Source organism: Toxotes jaculatrix, chromosome 6 (genome assembly GCF_017976425.1).
Source record: "Toxotes jaculatrix isolate fToxJac2 chromosome 6, fToxJac2.pri, whole genome shotgun sequence".
NCBI classification, from domain to species: domain Eukaryota; kingdom Metazoa; phylum Chordata; class Actinopteri; family Toxotidae; genus Toxotes; species Toxotes jaculatrix.
Window position 1 is genome coordinate 23,910,461 of NC_054399.1, and position 21,566 is coordinate 23,932,026.

General features: G+C 41.8%; 1 protein-coding gene across 3 annotated transcripts in view; it reads right to left on the minus strand.

The window, feature by feature from the left end:
* mast2 (microtubule associated serine/threonine kinase 2) overlaps nt 1–21,566 on the minus strand; it is a 112,415-nt gene that overhangs the window by 24,683 nt on the left and 66,166 nt on the right. The window contains exons 5-9 of one of the 3 annotated variants that reach the window (XM_041039619.1): nt 15,953–16,044; nt 8,795–8,870; nt 7,150–7,170; nt 6,720–6,798; nt 5,643–5,779 (exon numbers count right to left, since the gene is read on the minus strand). In XM_041039619.1, the coding sequence (XP_040895553.1) occupies nt 5,643–5,779; nt 6,720–6,798; nt 7,150–7,170; nt 8,795–8,870; nt 15,953–16,044 (405 nt within the window). Of the gene's footprint in view, nt 1–5,642; nt 5,798–6,719; nt 6,799–7,149; nt 7,171–8,794; nt 8,871–15,952; nt 16,045–21,566 lie in introns of all 3 variants that reach the window. The other 2 variants (XM_041039621.1, XM_041039620.1) reach the window with 2 other exon arrangements.

A 21,566-nucleotide genomic window follows, 5' to 3' on the forward strand; every position in this document is an offset into this window, starting at 1 on the left:
TTCTATCAGGAATCACCCCTCAACCCCAACCTTTCTCCACGATGAGACAAAACAGCGACAGCAGAAATATCCTTGACCTTTCTGTGTCTCACTTACAGGAGAATGGGCAGCGGTGACAGGTGATAGGCAGTGTGTGTTTGTGTACACAAGTCATTGGAGATTTTATTCCATTTGAGTTCAGGCTTTGTTAGCCTGCTGTATTATTCAGTCTATTCACATATGACTGAAAACATTTCCTCTAAATGTTGCACCTGCACTCTTAGTGTTTGGTGCACATGAAAATCTATTTCATATTAATAAATAATAAATGTTTTCAGATTAAAGAACGAGGTTTTGTTTTCTTGATACTAATTCTATCAGATTCTGTCTTGTTTTTCATGTTACCAACATCGTATTCAGAAAATAACAGAAACAAAGGAAACTATCCTGAGGACAGGTGAGATTCTGTCTCCAAAGGAAAAAAAATAAGCCATACTGTCAATTATTTATTTTTCTCTTTTTACAAACAGAATTTTAGCTAATGAAAGACCAAAACTTCAAAAGTAAAACCGATCAACAGTCAAGAGATTTTGTTTTCATGGCCCAATTTGATCCTTTTTTTTAAAAAGAAAAACTAGCATGTGAATATTGACCCTGAAATTAAGCTGACAAAGAAGAACAGTCTTTTTCAAAAACTAAAAAATTAGAATTAATAATAAACATAAAGATAATAATAAAGAAATAAAAAACCACTAAATTAAGAATCTAAATTAAAATTAAAAACAAAATAAAATACAATAAATTGCACAAAATATCTAAAAAATAGAACAAAGAGCACAAAACTAAATTCCTGCAGAGATTGAAGGTGAATGAGGTAAAAATATGAATTTGGGCTCCAGATGTCTTTGTTCGTATGAGTCATCGGGGCGAACACACAAAAACGCAACACGCAACACCCGCACACACACACACACACACACGTGACCTGTGGAATGAGGTAATGCTTTAAGTCATCCATCGACAGCTCAAAGTCCAATTACCAGCTTAATAGGAATGAGAGCAGCCTGAATGTGACATATGAGCTAAACGTCATGGAGGCTGTTTATCATTACGCCAGCGCATACAGTGACAGGTAACCACACACACACACACACACAGAGAATACAGTACAGAGCTGAATCCATGTTTCTTTTGTTTTAACCTGTGCACTGAGGAGCTGAGGAGTCTTCATTTGTTTAAAGGGTCAGTTCACAAATCACATTTTTATATATCATTAAAGTCTTCAAATGGCTCACTAGGCATAATCCCTCCTCTTCCTCATAGGCTTTTAATTTAAACATCCAAAAGTCAACACTTCCTGTGTTGAGTTTCACTGACAGTAACTAAACACAGATTGAAAGAACAGCAAAGAAGAAACATCAGGAATTAAGAAGTGAAGGAAAACAGCATTTCCATTAAAAAATAATTCAGAGCAGTATTTTAAATGTAAGGGAGGAAACTGTTTATTTGTAATGTGGGTGAAGTGACCCTTTAAACAAAGCACACATGCACTCAGCCTTCACTGATGTACGTCAATCATCCGAAGCTCTAACACCCTCGACTTTATTTTCATGCCAGTGTTTCTTAAAAGAGAAAAATCAATCAAAACCTGGCCGGCTCTGCCAGTGGGCTCAGTAAGTAAAGGTTAGCCTTGACAGAGACGGATTCACTGCCAGAGGCTGTTATGTGCATTCTTTAATTTTCACAGAATATCTTCTTCTTTCCGTGTTATTTTTCTTGTCTACTCGTGGCTCTGAGCAGCCGAGACTTTATTAAAATAAAGCTCCCGTTCAGAGCGAGCTGCAGCGGAGGTCGGAGTGAAATCCCCGGGATGAATAACACAAAGAAGCCAGACAAAGGCTAATTAGAACACGGCTATATTTCTGCTGTAATGGGAAATAAAAATTGCCTTGCGGCAATCCCTGCGAAAAACGTCTTCGTCATTATTTTGAGAAATGACCTTGGAGATGAAGCTCTGGAGGAAGTTGTGGGAGAGTTCTTCTGATTTAGTGTGAGGCTGCCAGTTCAAAAGTTAGGACTGTGAGAAAGATCAAAAATATTTATGAAATGGAATATAAGACAAAATGTGTTTCAACCTCAGGGTGTTTGGAAAATTAAAACATTGGTGGAAGGCCGTTTTCTGTCTTTTCAGCTAAGTGGTGATGTCACATGTGACTAAAGGTACTCAAAATGCAAACGATCTTATTGGTGGAGAGGGTAATTGAAGTAAATCAGTCGAGACAGCGAATCAGATGGTGGTGGTGAGGCAAGGGGGGAGACAGAGGTGAGGAGGGGGGAGGGAGGATGTGTGTGGGTGTGTGTGAGTGTGTGTGGGTGTGTGTGTGTGTGAGAGAGAGAAAAATAACATTGATGCTTCGCAACTGAGGAGGGCGACTTGGGAAATGAGAGGTCTAATTGACCGTGACAGAGAGCTGGACAGAATGGGGATGAGGTGTGTGTGTGTGTGTGTGTGTGTGTGTGAGATGAGCTCTATGAGTGTATGTGTTCACCTCAGTATCTCGGTGAAAACATGTTAGTAGAAAATCTCCTGTGTTGACACTTTCAGAAAGAAGCTATTCTGAGATTTTTATTCTAAAATAACAGTGGTAAAACCAGACCTTCATTTCCAATAGGCTTATTTTAGACACATGCCTGATAATTCTATTTCATACACCAGTATATCTTATTTTATTTTAGTAAGACATCTCTCTGTCTGCTAATCTGCTTCCCATTTGAATTTGCTGTTGACGTTCTTTCTTACTTTCTCAATGTTTCCCCTGCTGTTCTGCAAAACTCAGCACGATGTTCACTAATTCCATCAGGGTCACGTCACGTTTAACGGTCTGCTGGTATGTGACTTTCTTGTTAACAGAAATATTGTTTCAGTCACTAATTAATTCCAATAACTTCTACTTTGCTTTTTTTTGTCGATCACTGATAATTAAATGTAAAACTACCTGCAGACATTTTACAAGTTCATGGGAAGATTATGTCCTTTGACAGGATGAAAAGTGTTTAATGTAAAATGTGTGTACAGGAAGTGTGGAGATCCACTGACGGCAGTTTAACACTGACTAAAAGAACAGCTAAGATTCACTGTCCTCAGGTAGACATCATCTTTTTAATGACAGTATTAGAGTCATCACACAATTTTGAATTAATTAATGTTGGCAGATTGTACTCTGCCATCAGCTGCCGAAGGTCTAGAAGAGACATAAAAATATTTTGATAAGGCGAGTGCCTCCTGATTCTGTGGTAGTTTGAGGACTTTCACTGTATGAGGCAGAAAATATTCATCCAACATATGAAAGAGTTGACAATACAATCCCATGAGGACTGATGTGTGCGGTATGTATCATATATCACTGCATCCATGTGATATATGCAGTTTTACAGACATAAAGTCAATGAGGTGTCTGTGAAGACTATTCATCACCGTCTTTACCAACTGTTACACATGTATGGATGATGGATGGACGGGGTTCGTATATATTCCCACAGTTATGGAAGACTGGACGGTGGACAGGACGACAGGAGGGAAATACATTGTACTGAACACCAAAAATGGACTGGGGAGAGAAAAAGCTCCAAAGAGCGAAACGGAATAAAAAATTAGAGATGAACAAAGAGACTGTTAAACAACAAAAAAGGGTGAGTGTGATCCCTCACGGCACAGTCGTAAAATTAGCATATAATTGTGCTCTGCACCTCATTTTCATTTATCCACTCTCCCTCATACACAGACACATTTCTTCCCTTGTTCCTTCCCTTGCCCTTCTCCTCCTGGGTCCAATCATCATCATCATCATCATCAGCTCTCTCAGTCACTCACTTCATTTCTCTCTCTACTCCTTATTGTCTGTCCCATTCACTACATGTCTTTGCACCTCCTCCTCTTCAGAGCTGAAGCTGTTCCCCCCTCTCTCTCCCTCTCTTTTCCCCCACAGTCTGAACTTCATCTCTCTCCACAGCTTTCTGTTGGTTATTTATCTGAACTTGCAGACAGTGTTCAGACGGCTCATTAAGAGCTTTTTAATGACACTCGCTGCTGGTGGAATAATATCATGTCAGGCTCTCCACTGAGGCTCATTCACCCTGCACGGGGAGGGGGGTGACTGTTGGCCACAGCTGAAACACTTTTCAAAGTCACCTCCACGTAAAATAACTTGCTCACACTCGACTCCATCTCTGTAATCACAGCATTTTGGTTTTGTCAGCTCTAATGGTATCTCTGAGAAAAGCTGAAACAGCTTAGAAAATCTCATTCTCCATGTTTTCACTATTTGAGTGTGAAAAATTCACCAAATTGACCTGTTCATGATTTCTACTTCTATTTCATTTTCCAGAGAGAAAGAGGTTTTATAAGGACACAGGGTGACGGTAGATTACCTGAGATGGCACTGCTCCATACACACAGACACACACACATCAATCAACACAGTGGGGCTCTAATCAGATACACACCATGCAACTCAGTCTCACCTTCTTTCATCTTAGGGATGAAAGAATTGAATACCTCTCCTTAAAGGAGCAGAGATGAAGATAAGGAAAATACTGCTGAGACAAGAGATGGAGGTTGGAAAAAAATGAAAATAGAGAGAATTTGAAGAAGGGATGCCATAAGGGGGGACGAAGGGTGTGCTCCAGTTACCGGGGTATCACACTGTTCAGCCTCCCCAGGAAAGCTCAGGCCAGGCTACTGCAGGAGTGTGGGGTAACGGGGCTGTTACTACGAGCTATCCGATCCTCATATAAGTGGAAAGAAAGTTGTGTTTGTATTCTCAGCAGGAGGTCAAGAACGTTTACAGTCAGTGTCGGCCTCCACCAGGGTCGGCCCTTGTCACTGATTCCATTTGTGATTTTCATGGACAGAATCTGAAGGTGCAGCCTGGGGGGTGGGTGGGGGTGACCAATGAAGAAAGTGAGGGAGTTTAAATATCTTGGTAAAGTGGAGCGTGGACAGGTGCAGCATCAGCAAGTGTTCTGTGCTCGTCCAACTGCTCAGAGAACCCAGGCTGAAGAGACTACATATCTCGTCTTGACTGGGAACGCCTTGTTGCTGGGGAGAGGAGGGACGTCTGGACTACCTGGCTTAACCAGCTGTAGTAGAGGATGGATGGATGGATGGATGACATATAAAGGCAGTGACAGCCTGAAAATCAGTAAATTAAATGGTGAAGAGGATGAAATCTAAAGGCAGCTCTTGTCAGGTAAAAACAGGAGAGACAATGAGACAACAGACATTTGAGCTGAAGATGGACAGAATGAATGAAAGACACAAAGACACACAGATCTGCAGGTGGGCAGGTGAACAGGTGAGTGTCACTGATACAAACAGTTAGGACTTTACACTCGCTCCCACCCGTCATGGACATGTCAGCAGTCTGAGTCTGACCTTTCTGAGGGCTGACACCAACACACACACACACACACACCAACACACACCAACACACACACACACACACACACACCAACACACACACACACACACACACACACACACACACACACACAGAACTCAGCATCTCATCACAGCCACACGACAAACTTTTAGGAGCCATCAAAGAAGGTGTCTTAATGCACTTTGACCTCACTGGAACTTATAATAGGTTCACATCTCCTACCTGAGGCTGCGAGATCGCGGTCTCATGGCGGGGGAGCGGCGTCCCTCCTCGTCTGTGATGCTCTCAGAGCTGAAATGTTTGGTGAGGAAGTGCAGCTCGTCCGGTGTGGGCTGGAACGGCAGCTGGTGCAGCTTCTCCTGAGATGAACAGGAGGACTGTGAGAGGAGGAGCAAAGAGGGAGCACAGATTACAACCAGCACTGGAGCTACTGCGGGGTTAGGCTGGAGCTAGGCTAGGATTGGGACTGGTCTAGGCCAGGTTAGTCTTCACTTTTTTACTAGTTAAAGGAGGGGAGGAATAGGAAAGCAGTTTAAATCCAGTACTAGATACTACTATGTGTTAGGCTGGAGCTTGACTGGGGCTAAGGCTGGTTCAAAGGTCATGGCGCTCGAAAAGAACTAGTTTGTACTGAATGTCATTCAAACATTTCTGTATCCTGAACTTTCACCTGTCACATCCATTCAGAGCCAGTTCACTAAAAAACAGAAGTATGAGGAGCAGCGGGGACTGGACTCAGACTGGATGTCACTTATGATTTGTATGGACGGGGTTTTATCAAATTTTACTGTATCTGAATCCTGTGACTTCTGTTTTCAACCAAATTCATGTCATCTGACCTGTGAATAGAAAGAGACCTGGTCCTCTGTTAGTCCAGTAAACTAGCAGGCTTGTTAGGGGTCTGGATGTCCGAGTTAAGAGCCTGCACAGCAAGCTCCCTCAGCTCACTACCTTTGAAGCGTGCTGGGCCTCATTCTACAGGCAGCAGCTACAGAGGAACTGCACACCGGGGTATTAAGGAAGGAGATGAAGGAACAGCAGAAGAAAAAGGAGAAGGAGGAGGATTGGACCAGAGGGACTGTCGATATGTCCCAGGGAATGAAGGAAGGAAAAAGAAGAGAAACAGAACAGGAAGTGCTTGAGGGCAAAAGGGGAGGAAGCAATGAGAGAAAGGTGGAGGAACAAGGGTTTCTATAGTAGCCAAGCTTTTATGGGCTTTTAAGTCAGAGGGAACATTAAGTGTTCACAGATCATTATAAAATTACATGCAGAAACAGAGAGTATATTCAAGATATTTACCGAGACAGTGGAGCTGGGAGTGTTGGTGCCATAGCCAGAGGAAGGCAATGAGGCCAGAGACCAGCGTCTACCATCCGTCCTGAAAAAGAGACAGAGACTGATTAAAGAAAGATGAAGACAACAAAACTCAATACTTATTTTCAATAAAATAACACATACACATACTCCACAGCAGCCACATCCAGAAGATGCAGCATCATCACATAGAGCAAAAAAGTCCTTCAGTTGAAGGAGGGAAAATGCAAACACAAGGACAACATGGACTCTGATTCATGTACAGAGAGCTCAGCAGCAGTAGAAGAAGAGACCCTGCGGGGTACTTGTCGATGCCATTCAAAGTGTGTGAGCTTAGCCATGCAGGACGGAGGGCAGGAAGGTGGCGGCAGGAACAGGGAAGAAAAAGGTCGGAGGTCAAAAACTCAGAGGTTACCTGTCAGCCCTGTGTCCGTGACTGTGAGGGAAACAAGACATTGGTTTTCTTTTTATAGCTGTTAGCAGCTGTCAGTCATACAGCAAACACACTCATTCTGCTCTTGTTTTAAAAATTATACAAAGGCCATGAAGTCCAGAAACATGCTGGGTTTTTTTTTTACCTTGTGCACAAATAATCTGATTATATAATTGTTTATATCTTGGTTATATAACATTTTATTGCAGGCCATTTTTTGGTTAATTCCAGCAGTTTTTTAGACACAATTATTATGACTCATTTATTTTAAATAACATATGCTGAGTAATGAGGCCAACAAAACACATCTCAATACTTAGCAAATAATAATCACTGATTACAGAACAAGAAAAAGAAGAAAAACTGTAACTGTATATGTAAAAAAAAAAAAAAAAAAAACGTAAAAAGGGAAATTATTTATTCTGGCTGAGTCTGATGAATGATTGAGATTTTTGTATGAATTTCTTTAGCTGAAAAAAAAAGAACAAAACAGTAGCTTCAGTGCAACCAACCACGGATGCTCCAGTGTCTGATCTGTCATATCAAACTTCACCACATGGTGTCGCTGCTGTCCCAGCATCTGCTGTGCTGCTGCAGCACTGAGGTCAGCAGCCGGACAGCAAGGGATTTCCAATTCATGCTCGTTTTGGCTGCTGCACGGCTTCCGTACACCGACTGATTATGTTGTCATGGAAATAACCTGACGGTTCAGTGCGTCAGTAAAGATGTGTTACCATGGAAACATTATCATCTTAATGAAGACTTCAGAGACAGGCTTGCTGAGAATGTCTCTTCTGTAACATCAAACTTTTGTATGAGCTTACTTTAACACTTTTATCCTGGCACTGGATTTTAAAAATCACACCAGTGCCTCGTGCATGCATCTATCTAACACATGTACATGCACAAAAACACAAGAGACACACACACTCACACTGCACACACACCGTCTCTCCCTCCCTCACTGTAATTGCTATCTGTGCTGAGAGCCCAGACTGATAAGAGGTTTATTAATCCTGGTTTGAGTGACTGCCTCAGAGAGATCATCTGCCCCCTCATCAGCTCACGCAGTCTCATCAGCAGCAGCTTGACACTCAAGACGCCGAGGCCACTGAACCACAGCGTTTCAAAGACATCAACATTAAAATCAATCAACATTAAGTACAGCTCATCCATTTGGGCACAGTTGCACTTCTTGTCAGTTTGCAGTGCTTTAAGTTGATTTTATTTCCCAGAAATTACTATCAAGTGTACTGTTAGACATGCTAAACACTGAAGAACCTGCTGATTTTGAAATGAAACCTCTTCGAATTTTTCAGTGATGTGGTGCCAAGATGATACGTGTGCTCCCGAATACCAAAACAATACTTAACTTTGAGGAATATAAACAAGCCCAGAGGTAGGATTTTAAAAACACTCCGATTATTCAGGCAGCTGACTGTGCTGCAGCCAAAAAGTGATTTATAAAAAAACACGCCAACAATGAAACTACAGAGTGTTTGTGTGGCAAATACTATTTTTATAATCCACACTTCACCCAGGTTTTTATAGGACAGATTTTTTTTTCATCAATATTCACTGACTTCCAGGTGCGTCACACAAACACACCTGTGTGTATGTGTCTCACCTGCGTGCAGGAACAAAGGAGAAGTGTGCAGCTGTGTTGGGGGAGAAGTTGCGAGGACTGTCCAGTGGGCTGGTACCTGAGAGACAGAAAAGAGGGACGGAAACAAAAGGAGGAGGAGAAAGGAAACAGGTAAGAACACTAAACATAAACCCAATATGGTCTGATACTGTGACATGACACAGGAGCAAGGCTTCATTCTACAGGAGCAAGCTCAGGAAAAAAAACACAGAGAATGAGCTGAAAGAATCACTATATGATGAACAACAGCTTAGAAGCTGATCAGTGAACAGAAGGGACTGAACGCAAAGTCGTACACATTTAAATGAATGTCTGTCATTTTCATAATAACAGATTTAGCCTGCAGAGACTTCTGGTCCAGTGGAGCTGCTCAGTGAGGTGACTGACAGAGCTCCTCAAAGCTTGGATGGAGATGAAAATTATCAGCACAAAAGATGAAAACTGTGTTGGAAAATATGTGGTTGTTTGATAAAAAGTCAAAGGTACAAGGCTGAAGGAGAGAAGAACTACAAATCTGGAGGTGAATTTAAGTAAAAAACATCAATCAGAGCCTGAAATCTTGTCGTGTTCTCCACTAACAGTGAGCTGAGGCTGAAGATCACTGATAAAACATTCAGCAGTCTGAAATCAGTTCACTGTCAGATTCAGATGAATTCAGTAACTACGAAGCTGTTTGTCCCCAAATAGTTAAACCACAAAACACCAAGGCTGAATCCATCTGAGGTGCAACAGGCTTCCTCTCTCTGACTGTGTGAAACAAAGCTGACAAACTGAGAGGCAGAGGAGAAACTAATGAGCCTGGCTACGAAAGCAGAGTGTATGTATGAAGTGTTCTGCTCTATCCTCCCTCCACGTTCCATCCTCTGGCCCTCAACAAGACGAGAGCGGAATGAGAGAAGAAGAATGTGAATGAAGAATCTCAAGAGATGAGGATGAATTAAATTGTAAGAGACAAAAAATAAGAGAAAGAGGCTGCAATAAAAGGGCAGAGGGAGATGGACACAGATGCTCTGAGTTTGATGGAGTGTCTCATTAAGTTAAGGGGAGCTCGGAGGAAGGTGGAGAAATAAGAGGGCTGACTAATCTGTCTCCTTCATTTGAGTGGGTTCAGATAGAGAAGGAGAAACTGTGTTTACACCCACTGCTGCACAACTGAAAAACATGAGAGAGGAGGGATGGACAGAGCCGGAGAGAAGAAAAGACAGAAGGATAGAGACATGTCTCATGCTAATATTGTTACTGTTATACAGTATTACAGAAATTTAATATGCTGTTTAATGCAAGTGCACGAGCATGTGATTTTATTTATCTCAGCCAAACAGAGAGCGTCAGTGGGACTGACCTGTTACAGAAATACGCAGCGAAGAATGATTATTTGTTATCAATTAATTATTGAATTTGTTTTTGCTGTGTGTTTATTTTTGTAAAAACCTTGCTAGGTGTGGGTAGTAAAGTCCACATTGTTCTAGAATCACTGTAAATCACAGCTTACTGCTTTAATTCAAGGTGGTTAGCATTAGTGCTAACACTGTAATCACTCCAGGTAAACAGCTTATACTAGCTGCTCCTGATGTGTTACATATATGACTGAAATTCACATTGGCAGGACAGATAAGTCTGTCCAACAAAAACAGTCTAACATGAAAGTGCTTTTAAGTGAAGTTATTAAGTGAAAATGAAACAGCTCTGACGCACTGACTTTACAATCAGGTCTGGCACAGAGAAAAACATTTCCACGTATTATAAAAGAAAATAGAAATGATTCTCTTTTGAATAAACCTGAGATTATTTAATAAGCATGCCGACACATCCATTAAGTCCACAGCATAATGGATACCAATATTCAAGGCCAGCCTATCGAAAGGGAAACACAGTGCTCTGAGTGTCGGTGTGTAACTAATAATTCAGCAGAGGGAAGGGTGAAGGGGTGAACATGTACTACACACACACACACACACACACACACACACACACACACACAAACAGATGGATGGGAGAGGAAAGGCTGGCGGCCTCAGAAACAGGAGGAGAGATTAAGTAGTCGGACATTTCCACATCAATTATGCATTTTCCTCAGCAGCACGTCTGGACAGGGCAGGAACTCAAATATTAATACCAGAATTTGCTTCTTGTCAGATGGGAATCTCTGTCTGTGGCTGTGACAGCGGAACATGTATGCACACGCTCCACTGAACACGCGTGTTATTAGTCAAACTGACGCTTGTTAGTGTCCATCGTCCTTGTGTGAAATGTCCCGTACGTGATTTTGTGTTCCTGCGTGGATGTTGCTGCAGTTAAATGTACAGGAAGCAGAGGTCTCACTGGGACTGTTACCAGGATCACTCACTGCACTGTCACACTTCAGGGCTGCGTGTGTGTCTGAGTGTGTGTGTGTGTGTGTGTGTGTGTGTGTGTGTGTGTGTGTGTGTCTGTGTGTGTGTGTGTGTCTGTGTGTGTGTGGGCCATCCGTCAATTTAAGGACGGATTTCACAGACGGAGGAATCCATCTCTCTCAAGAAAAATCACACACAGCAGTGATGTGTAATGTGTGTGTGTGTGTGTATAGGACTATCAGGGCTTCTCAGATATATTTGTATGATAATGTGTCTTTGCTCTTAGCTTAATGTCAGCAAAGCTTCTGGGACATAAAGTAAATCAATAAATGTTTAGAGCGAAAGCATCACATATCCTCGGGTCTTGGCTCCTCCAATCAGAGGATCTGCTGCTCAGGCTTTAGGAACTTTTGATGGTTATTTCCCATTTTTCCCCGATTTTAAAGTCACAGAGGTCACTCACTCACTCCAGCACTGAACTGATGCTAGAAACACCAGTATGTCTCATAGCACACAACACATGTCATGTGATATCCACATCCAGTCTGTTGACAGACTCTGATTGGTCACAAATCAACAAACTGGTTTAAAAAAAAAAAAAAAAAAAAAAATTCATTATTAAAATACATTTGAAAAATGCTTTGCATTTCTTGTCAAGAAAAACACAGTGGGTTGTATTTTCAGACTGAATAATGAATCCACGTGAAATGTAAATTACAGCTGAGTGTACCTGATGGGGGGGGCTCGTCACAACAGGTAAAGAAGCTGCTGCGCTGTCACATTTTTAGAAGGGTTTGTGTAGCAAACTGCAGTGACACTGACCTACTTTAGCAAGAAATATACCGGCATATGAGATACATGCAAATGTAATATCTGCTTTGTGCCTCTTCAGTCTCGCTGCCTCGCTGCCTCTCCAGGGAGAGTGTGGTTGGGATAACAAAATACAACTATAATTGGGGAGGGGGCGGAAAGACGGGAAAAAAAAACCCCCTCTATTTTCTTGGGAGTGTGTGACAAGAAACTGAACAAGAGAAAAGCTTGATTCTTTCTTTCTGTCCTTCAATACAATTACAAAGACGAGCGGCGGATTGTTTGACAGAATTCATCAGGAGTCAGAGCACACAGAGCTGCCAATCATCACCTGACCTTTACCAAATAACAGCCTGCCATCGCCCAGGAGGAGAGAGGAGAGTTCAGGGTGGGAGGAGAGGGAGAGGGAGAGAAGCTGTAGATACTGACAAGAAGTAAAGGGGGACAGGAGAGAAGGGGAGGAAAATGAAAGGAGATATTGTTACGTTATGCAGAGGACAAGAACGAGGAGACAGGAGTAACGAGAGAGGAAACAAGGAATTTATGCAAACTTTCAACGTTTAATAAAAGCCCTTTTTGGAGAGGACTGGTCCTCATCAGCCCCTTAGGATATTAGACTTTGAGAAATCTCCATGTGATTAGCAGTAAATGGCTGCATGATTGAAACCATGATGAAATTCATGATTAGGGCCAGAGCAAGAGACTGAGAGAATGAGAAGAGGAAAAAAAGCAATCATCTATGTATAAAGATGGTCTCTAGGAATGAAGGGAAAGGTTTAATGGCCCCCAGCGGTGCATATTAATCAGTAAAACACCAGCCAACAGTGAGATATCACAGGCTTGGCTTTAGAGATAAAGCTTTCTGTTAAAGCGTAAGTTTCTGTGGAGGTAAACTCAACATCAGACAGAAACTGCATCCAAGCTTCTTATTCAAACATTTAATCTTGATTAGAACAAACCAAAAATCTGTTTTTTCACTGGGTGGGTGGTTCTGAAGCAACAGGAGAGAAAATGAAAACAGCAACATTAATTAGTGATATTTAATTAGCAGTCTTTGTTTCCTCGGCTGGGTCCGGGAGAAACAGAGAAGACAGGACTGTAAGACCGACTGCAAGGCTGGTGGCAGTGTTACCATGGCAACACAGCAGCCACAGCAGTCTGGTGGATGAAGACGGCGACGACAAGAAAGCGGAAAAGAGGAAGAGATGGAGGAATGGAGCGAATGAAGAACAGAACACCAGAGACGTTCTTGTTCTTTTTCCATCTCGAGGGCTGCAGCTAATGACTGCTGTCATTACTGAGCATTAAATTCATGTTTAATCTGCAAAATGTCAAAATAAAGTTTAAGTTCCTCATGTTTTGAAATGGTTTATTCAGTCTGGCCAACAGTCTCACTGGAGTTTATATATTCATGCTGAAATCAAACTGCGTGCGTGAGATGAAACATGAATGACAAAGTTTCCAAACATGTTTTAACTCTCTCAGACCCTGTTAAAAAATAAAAAAATAAAAAAATAAATAAATATAAATATATATATATATGTGTGTGTGTGTGTGTGTGTGTGTGTGTGTGTGTGTGTGTGTGTGTGTGTATACATACATGAGTGACACTGACACTAACTAGACTTTGCCTCTCAAAATCTCATTAGTGTCAGATATTGAGGTACTGGTGATTTATTTTATTTGTCTGATGTGATCAGATTTACTGAAAGTTTATGATGGATTATAAAAACAGAATTTAGTTTTACAGAGAAAAAATAATTTATAAAATGTATGTATGTAGACTTCTTTAGGTGTCAAATGTGATGGCTCATTACTTCTAACCCAGCTGATCAGTAAAGAGGTTTTTGGTTAAATGAACAATGATGGGTTTCAAACAGCAATGTAATAAAACAGGAGACAGTAAATACAAAGCACTATAATGTAAACAGGGAGTGATTTCACCCTTAGCTTAAGATTCTGTTGGGGTCAGGGGTCATCACCTGAAATTAGATGTGTTTACAACAGCATTATAACCAATAGGGCAATGTGGCTGTGGCCATGTGGACACCTCTGGTATAAAGGCAATATGAAACGGCCCCATACTCACTGTAGGACAGTGAGACTGAACCAGACTCGATGCAAACACGTTGTATGGTTTTCTATAAAACAACAGAGAGATTATAACTGAGCATGAGAGCTGATTTAACTATCAACCAAATGGACTACTGATTATTTGATTGACAGCGAGATACACCTACTGGTTTACACAAAAGCTGCATTTAAACAGTGGGTGGAACAATGTATTTTGTATTTTTAAAATGGTCTGAACTGGATAAAAAGCCAATTCAACAAAACCACTTATTAAAAGAAAGTGTGTGTGTGTGTGTGTGTGTGTGTGTGTATGTGTGTGTGTGTGTGTATGTGTGTGTGTGTGTGTGTGTGTGTAGGCGCTGTGACTGACAGGTTGGCGACTTCTATTATTTCCTGAGCAGGAAATGAGACATGTGCGACTGTCTGTCAGCTGAACACAAACACACAGCGTTAATGAGGTGCTCTCTCTCCCCTCCTCCCCCCGCTCTTTCTCTATCTCTCTCTCCCTCTCTCTCTCTCTCCACAGAGTCCGATATAATTGTCGATATTTTACCATCTTCCCGTCATTCATATCTACCCTGTCGTCTTTCTCTCCTCCCATTCAGTCACTGTCCAATCCATTTTTATTCTGCCCTTCCAATCTATATTTGACTCTCTTGCTCACTCCCCTTCAGTCGCCATCAATCAGTATCACTATTATTCATCTCTTTTCCATCCCTCTTTACATCTGAACGGCGGGTAGGTGGTTGGGGGGTGTGGAGGGGACGCTGGTGGTAGATTTGGGGGTTTTGTGCGTTACAGGCTGCCAAGGGTGTTCAACAAAAGTGCTGTCAGAGCACATTTCATCTGCCACTGCTTGTGAAAGGACCCATGGCTGCATTTCTCTGCAGCATTTCACAGAGTAAATCAAATCAAATAAATTTTCAAAAATCAAACAGACTCTTCTGTCAGTTCACAACATAAAAAAGGAAAGAAGCAGCAGATCCTCACTGTGAAGAAGCTGGAGCTTCATTATTGCACATTACAAATCATTTTCTGTTGATCAAGCACAGATCAGGTGACTTTACAGTTACAGCCTGAATAATTCTGCGTGTTTGGGTCAGATATTGATCTGGTATAATTTTGTTTTTTTTATATGGTCACATAAAACAAACAAGCATTTTGCATAAGAATCTATTAAATTTAGTCTTTAAAGCACTGTGAGATATGAACTGAGCAGGATATTTTGCAGAATTAGCAAAGCTTTGCCAATATATCAGTGTAAGGATCAGATTGTCCTGAGCAGAGTTTATTTGACCTGTCTCACACCCACATGCCCCTGTCAATAACATCAATTGAAAAGAGCATATGTTGATAGTTTTACTGCCTTAGACAGTTACAGGAAAAAGTAAATGAACAAATAAAGTCTCCATTCTCCTGTGCAGCATCATCAGACTCTCTGAGCAGCAGCCTGTAGTCAGTCAGCCTCACTTTGCTGTGCTCAGTGTGCAGTGTGAAGTGTTAATTGAGCTTTGTTGGTGTGTGATAGTAAACAACACGACTCCATGTAACACACCTCACCTGCTGTTTCGACACACACCTTTCAGCCGGTGAGGAACAAATGAACAGCAAATCAACTTCAGCTCATACTCATTTTTGTTGTTGTTATTTATTTATAAACTACTGCTGTGCTGTGTACAAAGCCTCAGTTCGTTTATCTCTCTGTCCAGCACTTCAGTCCAGAATGGGTTATAAAAACTGATGTGGGTATTCATTGTCTCCAGAGGATGAATTAATTGTTTAGTCCAAAGCTGCTAGTTTATCCATTTCAAATAAACAAAACTTCTGCTTTTTCTTTGTTTCGCCTGCTTGTCCGGATGCTTCTTATGTTTATGCCTTTTCAAAAACACACCTTAGGGAGGGAGCACATATGTGTGCGTGTTACCTGTGTGTCCGTGCAGAGGTGAGTGTGGTCGTGGTAGGGTGGGGGAGGTGCTGGACGTCACAATCAGACTCTTCCTGTTGCTCGTTCGACAACTGAGGACAAAAAACAAAAAAACAGTGACGTGAATTCAACTCGATTCACTTTAAGACTTCAAAGATCAATAAAGTCGCACATTAAAGGTCACATCACACCTGTTCTGTCTGCATCATATCTACAACGGTGGAGCTTTGCAATGAACCACACACAGTTTTCCATTCACTGATTCTGTGCAGCTGTCTTTCTACACACCAGGCTGTAAAATCAACACACACAGTCACCACTCAGGCGCACATCAGGAATACACACTTTCACCTCACACGGTGCCATGAATGTAAAAGTCAGTCATTTGTACTGGTTCCAAAAATGGCAGAACACTCCCTGCAGCTCTGTGTCGATAACAGCAGGTGTCCGACTGTGGCCGTCAAATGCATGTATGATCGCACACATCAGACAGCACGTGTGTGTGTGTGTGTGTGTGTGTGTGTGTGTGTGTGCGCTGCTGGTGAGCTCACAGATGTCACAGTTTCACTCAGGCCAGAGCTGCTACACACACTCTGTCCTTCACACCAGAGGACGGCGGTGACACACAAAGACATCAGTCAAAATCACAGCTGCAGTCACGCAACACACAACCAACAGTCACACTGACGGAAACAACAAAAGCAGCAGCATTTTAGTTCACATTCAGCCGCTCTAACATAACAAAAATAGATGTTTTGTTAGTTCTACATTTACTTAGGGTAAGTGTTTTAATTCAAAAATGTGTATTTGTTGTGCTGTCAAGAAATAACTAAATCTGCCGAAGCCAATTTGTCCACAGTTGGTAATAATATGGAGGAGATGAGGCATCAGTTTCTAATGGACCGATGTAAACACTACGTGAGGCAGCAGTGACTCAACAATTACTGCTCATTGTCACAGATCTTCAAGCGGAGACAACAGTAGCAATTCCAAAATCCCTTTTAAAAAATGGCATTTTAATAACACACTATTCACAGATAATACTGCAAACTCTCTACTCCAAAGCCTGAATGTTTACAGAATTAAACCAAGGTAACATCATAATTTTGCTTAGTTGTTTTCTTTCTTTGTAAATGTGTGCATTAGTGTCTGTTAGCCTTTATTTCCCAAAGGTTTTGGATGTACCTATACGCATGTTGTTTTTATGTTTTGTCTGGTTTTTACAGCTTGGGAAATAAATTTCATTTCATCTGAAATAATAAAAAGCGTTAAATGTTTAGGCTACAAATGGGTTTTGGTTTTTGTCAGTAATTTAGGCTTTTCGAAAACATCACTTTCCACCAGAGAGTTACATTAGAAAATGTCGATCCAGGCTCCATTGCTAATGGCTGAACAGTCATTATGAGGTTGATCCTGCAGTGAAATGGCCTTCAGCTCCCCTCTGGGCTCAGATGACTGTGTATTTGTTGTGTATATGTGTGTGTGTGTGTGTGTGTGTGTGTGTGTGTGTGTGTGTGTGTGTGTGTGTGTGTGTGCACATGCTGCACAAAAGATGTTTGAAGAGAAAAGAGCAATCTTCTTTAAAGCTGTGACATCCGTCCCCAGACAGAAGGGAAGAGGAGGAAATGAAGCGACAGTCTTCACACCTAACGGCTGCGACAGACCCACAGGTCGGGCTCACAGGATTGTTCCACTCTGTTGTTCGCTCTGAAACTCAGAGGCGAGCGTGTCCGTAATGGCTCGAGGCGAGGCTCATTATGCTCAGAGGAAATTACAGATGGAAGAGGAGGCTGTGGTGAGACCTCCAGGTACGCACTGATCTGATGTCTTTTCAAAGTAACATGTTTGTGAAGTTCGTACAAGTCCAAGACAGAGGCCACTGCAGCTATTTTCAGTGTATTTAAAAGAAGTTCCCCAGGGGTCTACTCCAGGTCCTCTCCTGTTTCTAACTTTATCACAACACTGACAGTACACATCTCTGTGCTGATGATCACACACTCTTACACTATAAGTTTAAATTTAGGGGCCTTCTGGATGTCCAGACTTTTCTCCCAGACTTTCCAGTTTAATCCAGGCTGACATCCCTTGACACCTGCTCTTGTCATATTATAACAGTTGGTTTTGCAGCTTCAAAGATAATTGGTAAACTAGTGAAACGCAGAACTCTCTGACCCTCAGTCCAAGCATTACACAATATGAAAAAAGATATTTCCCCCTAGACTTTAGATTTCTTGATTATGGCAGTGCTCATTTGCCGAGACAATAATTCAACAGAAAACATTTGACAGATGTTTTTCTAAGAGAAATTAAATCCAGCTACAGTCACTGTTTCAACAAGAAATTTGAGAAAGTGTATTTTTGGTGATATCTTTCTTCTTTCTATATTCATATCGTCTGTTTCTCTGTCCAGGTCAGCCTTTTTCAGTAATTGAAATGTTGAATCATTTGCATACGAATCAGCTCTTTTAAACTGCTTAAACAGGTCCATGTGCTTCCTTCAGGTCCTAATGTTTGTAAATGTGAAGAAAATATCACAAGTGAAGATATGGACACACATGGACGTTTCTGACAGGCTGTGCCGGCAGGTGTCGGCACACTAAGTGTGTGTGTTGTGTTAATTGGCTCATCACGTCTGCTGGCTGTGATTATGTAGTTGTGTAGTGCAGCGTTTCTGACAGGCTGAACCTGCCTGGATCATTATGAGACACGTGACCCACACAAAGCGACTGAGGCTGAAATCTTTACCAATGATCAGTGTGATGTCTCTTTTTCAGCTTTGTCTTACTCTTCATCTTTGCTGCTCATGTGCTCTGATATTTCTGTCTTTGTGAGGACCAGTTTGACCTCTAGGCTTTGAGTTTGAAGGTATTTTTGGAAGGTGAGGACATTTAGTCTGGTCCTCACTTCTTCAAAGGGCTGTTTGAGGATTCGGGTTAAAATTAGAATGAGATTCAGGTAAAGGTAAACAGAGTTAGGGGCAAGCACATGTACTATGGCATGTGTGTGTGTGTGTGTGTGTTTGACATATGGTATGATTGTGTCCAATTCACATACCCACCTGACAGATAACTACTGCATGTAATGTAGATATGGCATGCTGTGTGTGTGTGTGTGTGTGTGTGTGTGTGTGTGTGTGTGTTCATGTTTGTGTCTCCTGCCATCTGTTGAGATACACAGCATCAGCAGTTTGAGTATAGCATGTGGTCTACACACACACATACGCACATACGCATACACACACAGACACACACACCTGTATGAAGGACGAGCTGCCATGTTGGATATTCAGTGATGTGTGCTGAGGGAATTTCTTCATCCTACACTACACACACACACACACGCACGCACGCACACACACACACACACACACACACACACACACACACACACTTCCTAGTGCTATTTACCTCTTTCTCAATTTCCCGGGGAAGTGTGATGGAATTGTGCACTTTGTCTGAACTCTTAGAGCAGGGCTTGGAAGCGAAGCGTGGGATTTTTCACACTGCAAACACACACCTACACAAATACACGAAGAGCCCGCAGGCAGGTGAAGAGTAGCACATAATGGGAATAGTAAAATCTGAAGGGAGACAGACAAGGTCAGCATGAAATAGAGATGGGTAAAGTGTGTTTAATGGGCAGAAACAAGCCCTGTTAGCCCCTCCCAGAGTCTGCCATACTCCTCACAGCCCATAATACAACTGTGCTGGATGAAACAAACAACAGACGAAGTTTGTCCTGTGGGTGGCATTAGAGGAAAGGTAATTGGGTCATTCAGATCAAAAGGGTTCATCCTCTGGGGAGCGGTAAATGTCACATCAGTCTGCGCTGACGCAAATGTTGAATGCAAAGTTGACATTCTGACCTGATGTTGGCACTGAGAATAGTTGAGTGCCCAAAATGTAAAGGGTTCTTCCTCTGGGGTTCAGGAGTGTGATCAGGAAATTCAATCAAAATCTGCTCATTAGATTTTCACATTTTTCACCAAATGCCATCGACTCTCTGATGGAAAATTTCTAGGAACTTGCAGCTGCATCGTGTCAGGTCATTTCTATTACAAACGAAACTTTAAAGAAATCTGGACATCAGCTGTTGAAATACCTTGTTAGAAGCTGAAGTTTTGTTAAAGGAGAGGAAACTCTAGGCTGACAGTGACATTACAGAAAAGGTCAGGTTGGATTGTCAGATTTCTGCTCCGCTGCAAGCAGCGCAAAAGGACACAATACAGACAGAGGAAGGGGGAAAGTAAAAAGGACGAAAGAGAAAAGGAGTGCATGAAAAAGAACAAATGAACAACCTTTAACTGGAGAGGACATAAAGATGAGACTCGGAGCCTGCAGCACTTTGATATTCCCACTGAGACTAAAGCACGGCTCAGTTTGTGTAGGTTAATTTACAGCGACTGTCGCTCACTCTGCTGCTGTTCACAGGCTAATGAACAAAGCTCAGCGGCTGCCTCATGAATATGGATTTTCATCTGAGGCAATTCAAGGCATCAAATGCACCTGTCAAACGTCTGAGGGGGAAAAGAAGAAGTGACGGAGCTTCAGAAACCAGACTCAGAGTCTGTAACAAAGACAAGCAGGAGACAGGGAGGGGTGACGGTCAAAAAGGCGACTGAATATATGGGGCAGTAGAAAAAAGAAATTCTCCAAATATTCGACACCTAGATGACTTTGTGTCTGGGTGGATGGTGGAGACAGGAAGCAAGACAACTCCACTGCCTTGTTGCCAGGTGACACAACACAAACACTAACTCGCTGTGTACCTGTTTCTTACTTTTACACACAAATGTAGCTGCTGAAGTTTCTCTCTCTGGGAAAGTATTGTTTTCTACTTTCTTTCTCCTGCAGGCACTTTGGCTCCCTGCTGGGAAACATGTATCCATTATGCAGAACTGACTGAAGGCAATATTTCACTGTGTGTCTTTGTGTCTTTGTGTGTGTGTGTCTGTGTGTGTATGTGTATGTGTGCTTTTGCATGCCTCTTGTCACCATCAAAGCAGCAGCCTGTCAGGTGACAGCACAGAGAACGAGAGCTGCAGGTGAACTTCTGCTCCTCAGTTTCAGACTTTTTCTGACTGAAGCAGTTTTAGTTTAGAGTTTAAATCTGAAACGAGATTCTGTCACAGTTTCACCCAAAAATCCTCCTGTTTTATGAGAATTTGAAGATTTTACTTTGGTCTTATTTTTGCATTTTTATTATTTTTACTCTTTTAATATTTTTTGTCTACTCGAGCTTTTCACTGCTGTAGTTTCTGTGGCGACACAAAGCAGCAGCTCTCAGTTTCCAACCATTTAAAGGACTAGTTTGACATTTTAGGAAATACATATTTGCACCTACTTTCTGACAGTGAGATGAGAAGATGTCAATCTCATATCTGTGTGTTAAGCATAACTTAAACAAATGACATATATTGATTAACGTGTTAATTAATGACTATTTCTTCACTGTGGACAGAGCCACGCTGTCTCCCCCTATTTCTAGTCTTTGTGCTAAGCTAGACTAACCACGTCCTGACTTGATGTGAGTTATTGATCTGATCATCTCCCAGGACAGAAAGCAAATTATCATATTTCCCATCTTGCTGAACCAGTGCTTTAAAATGTATTAT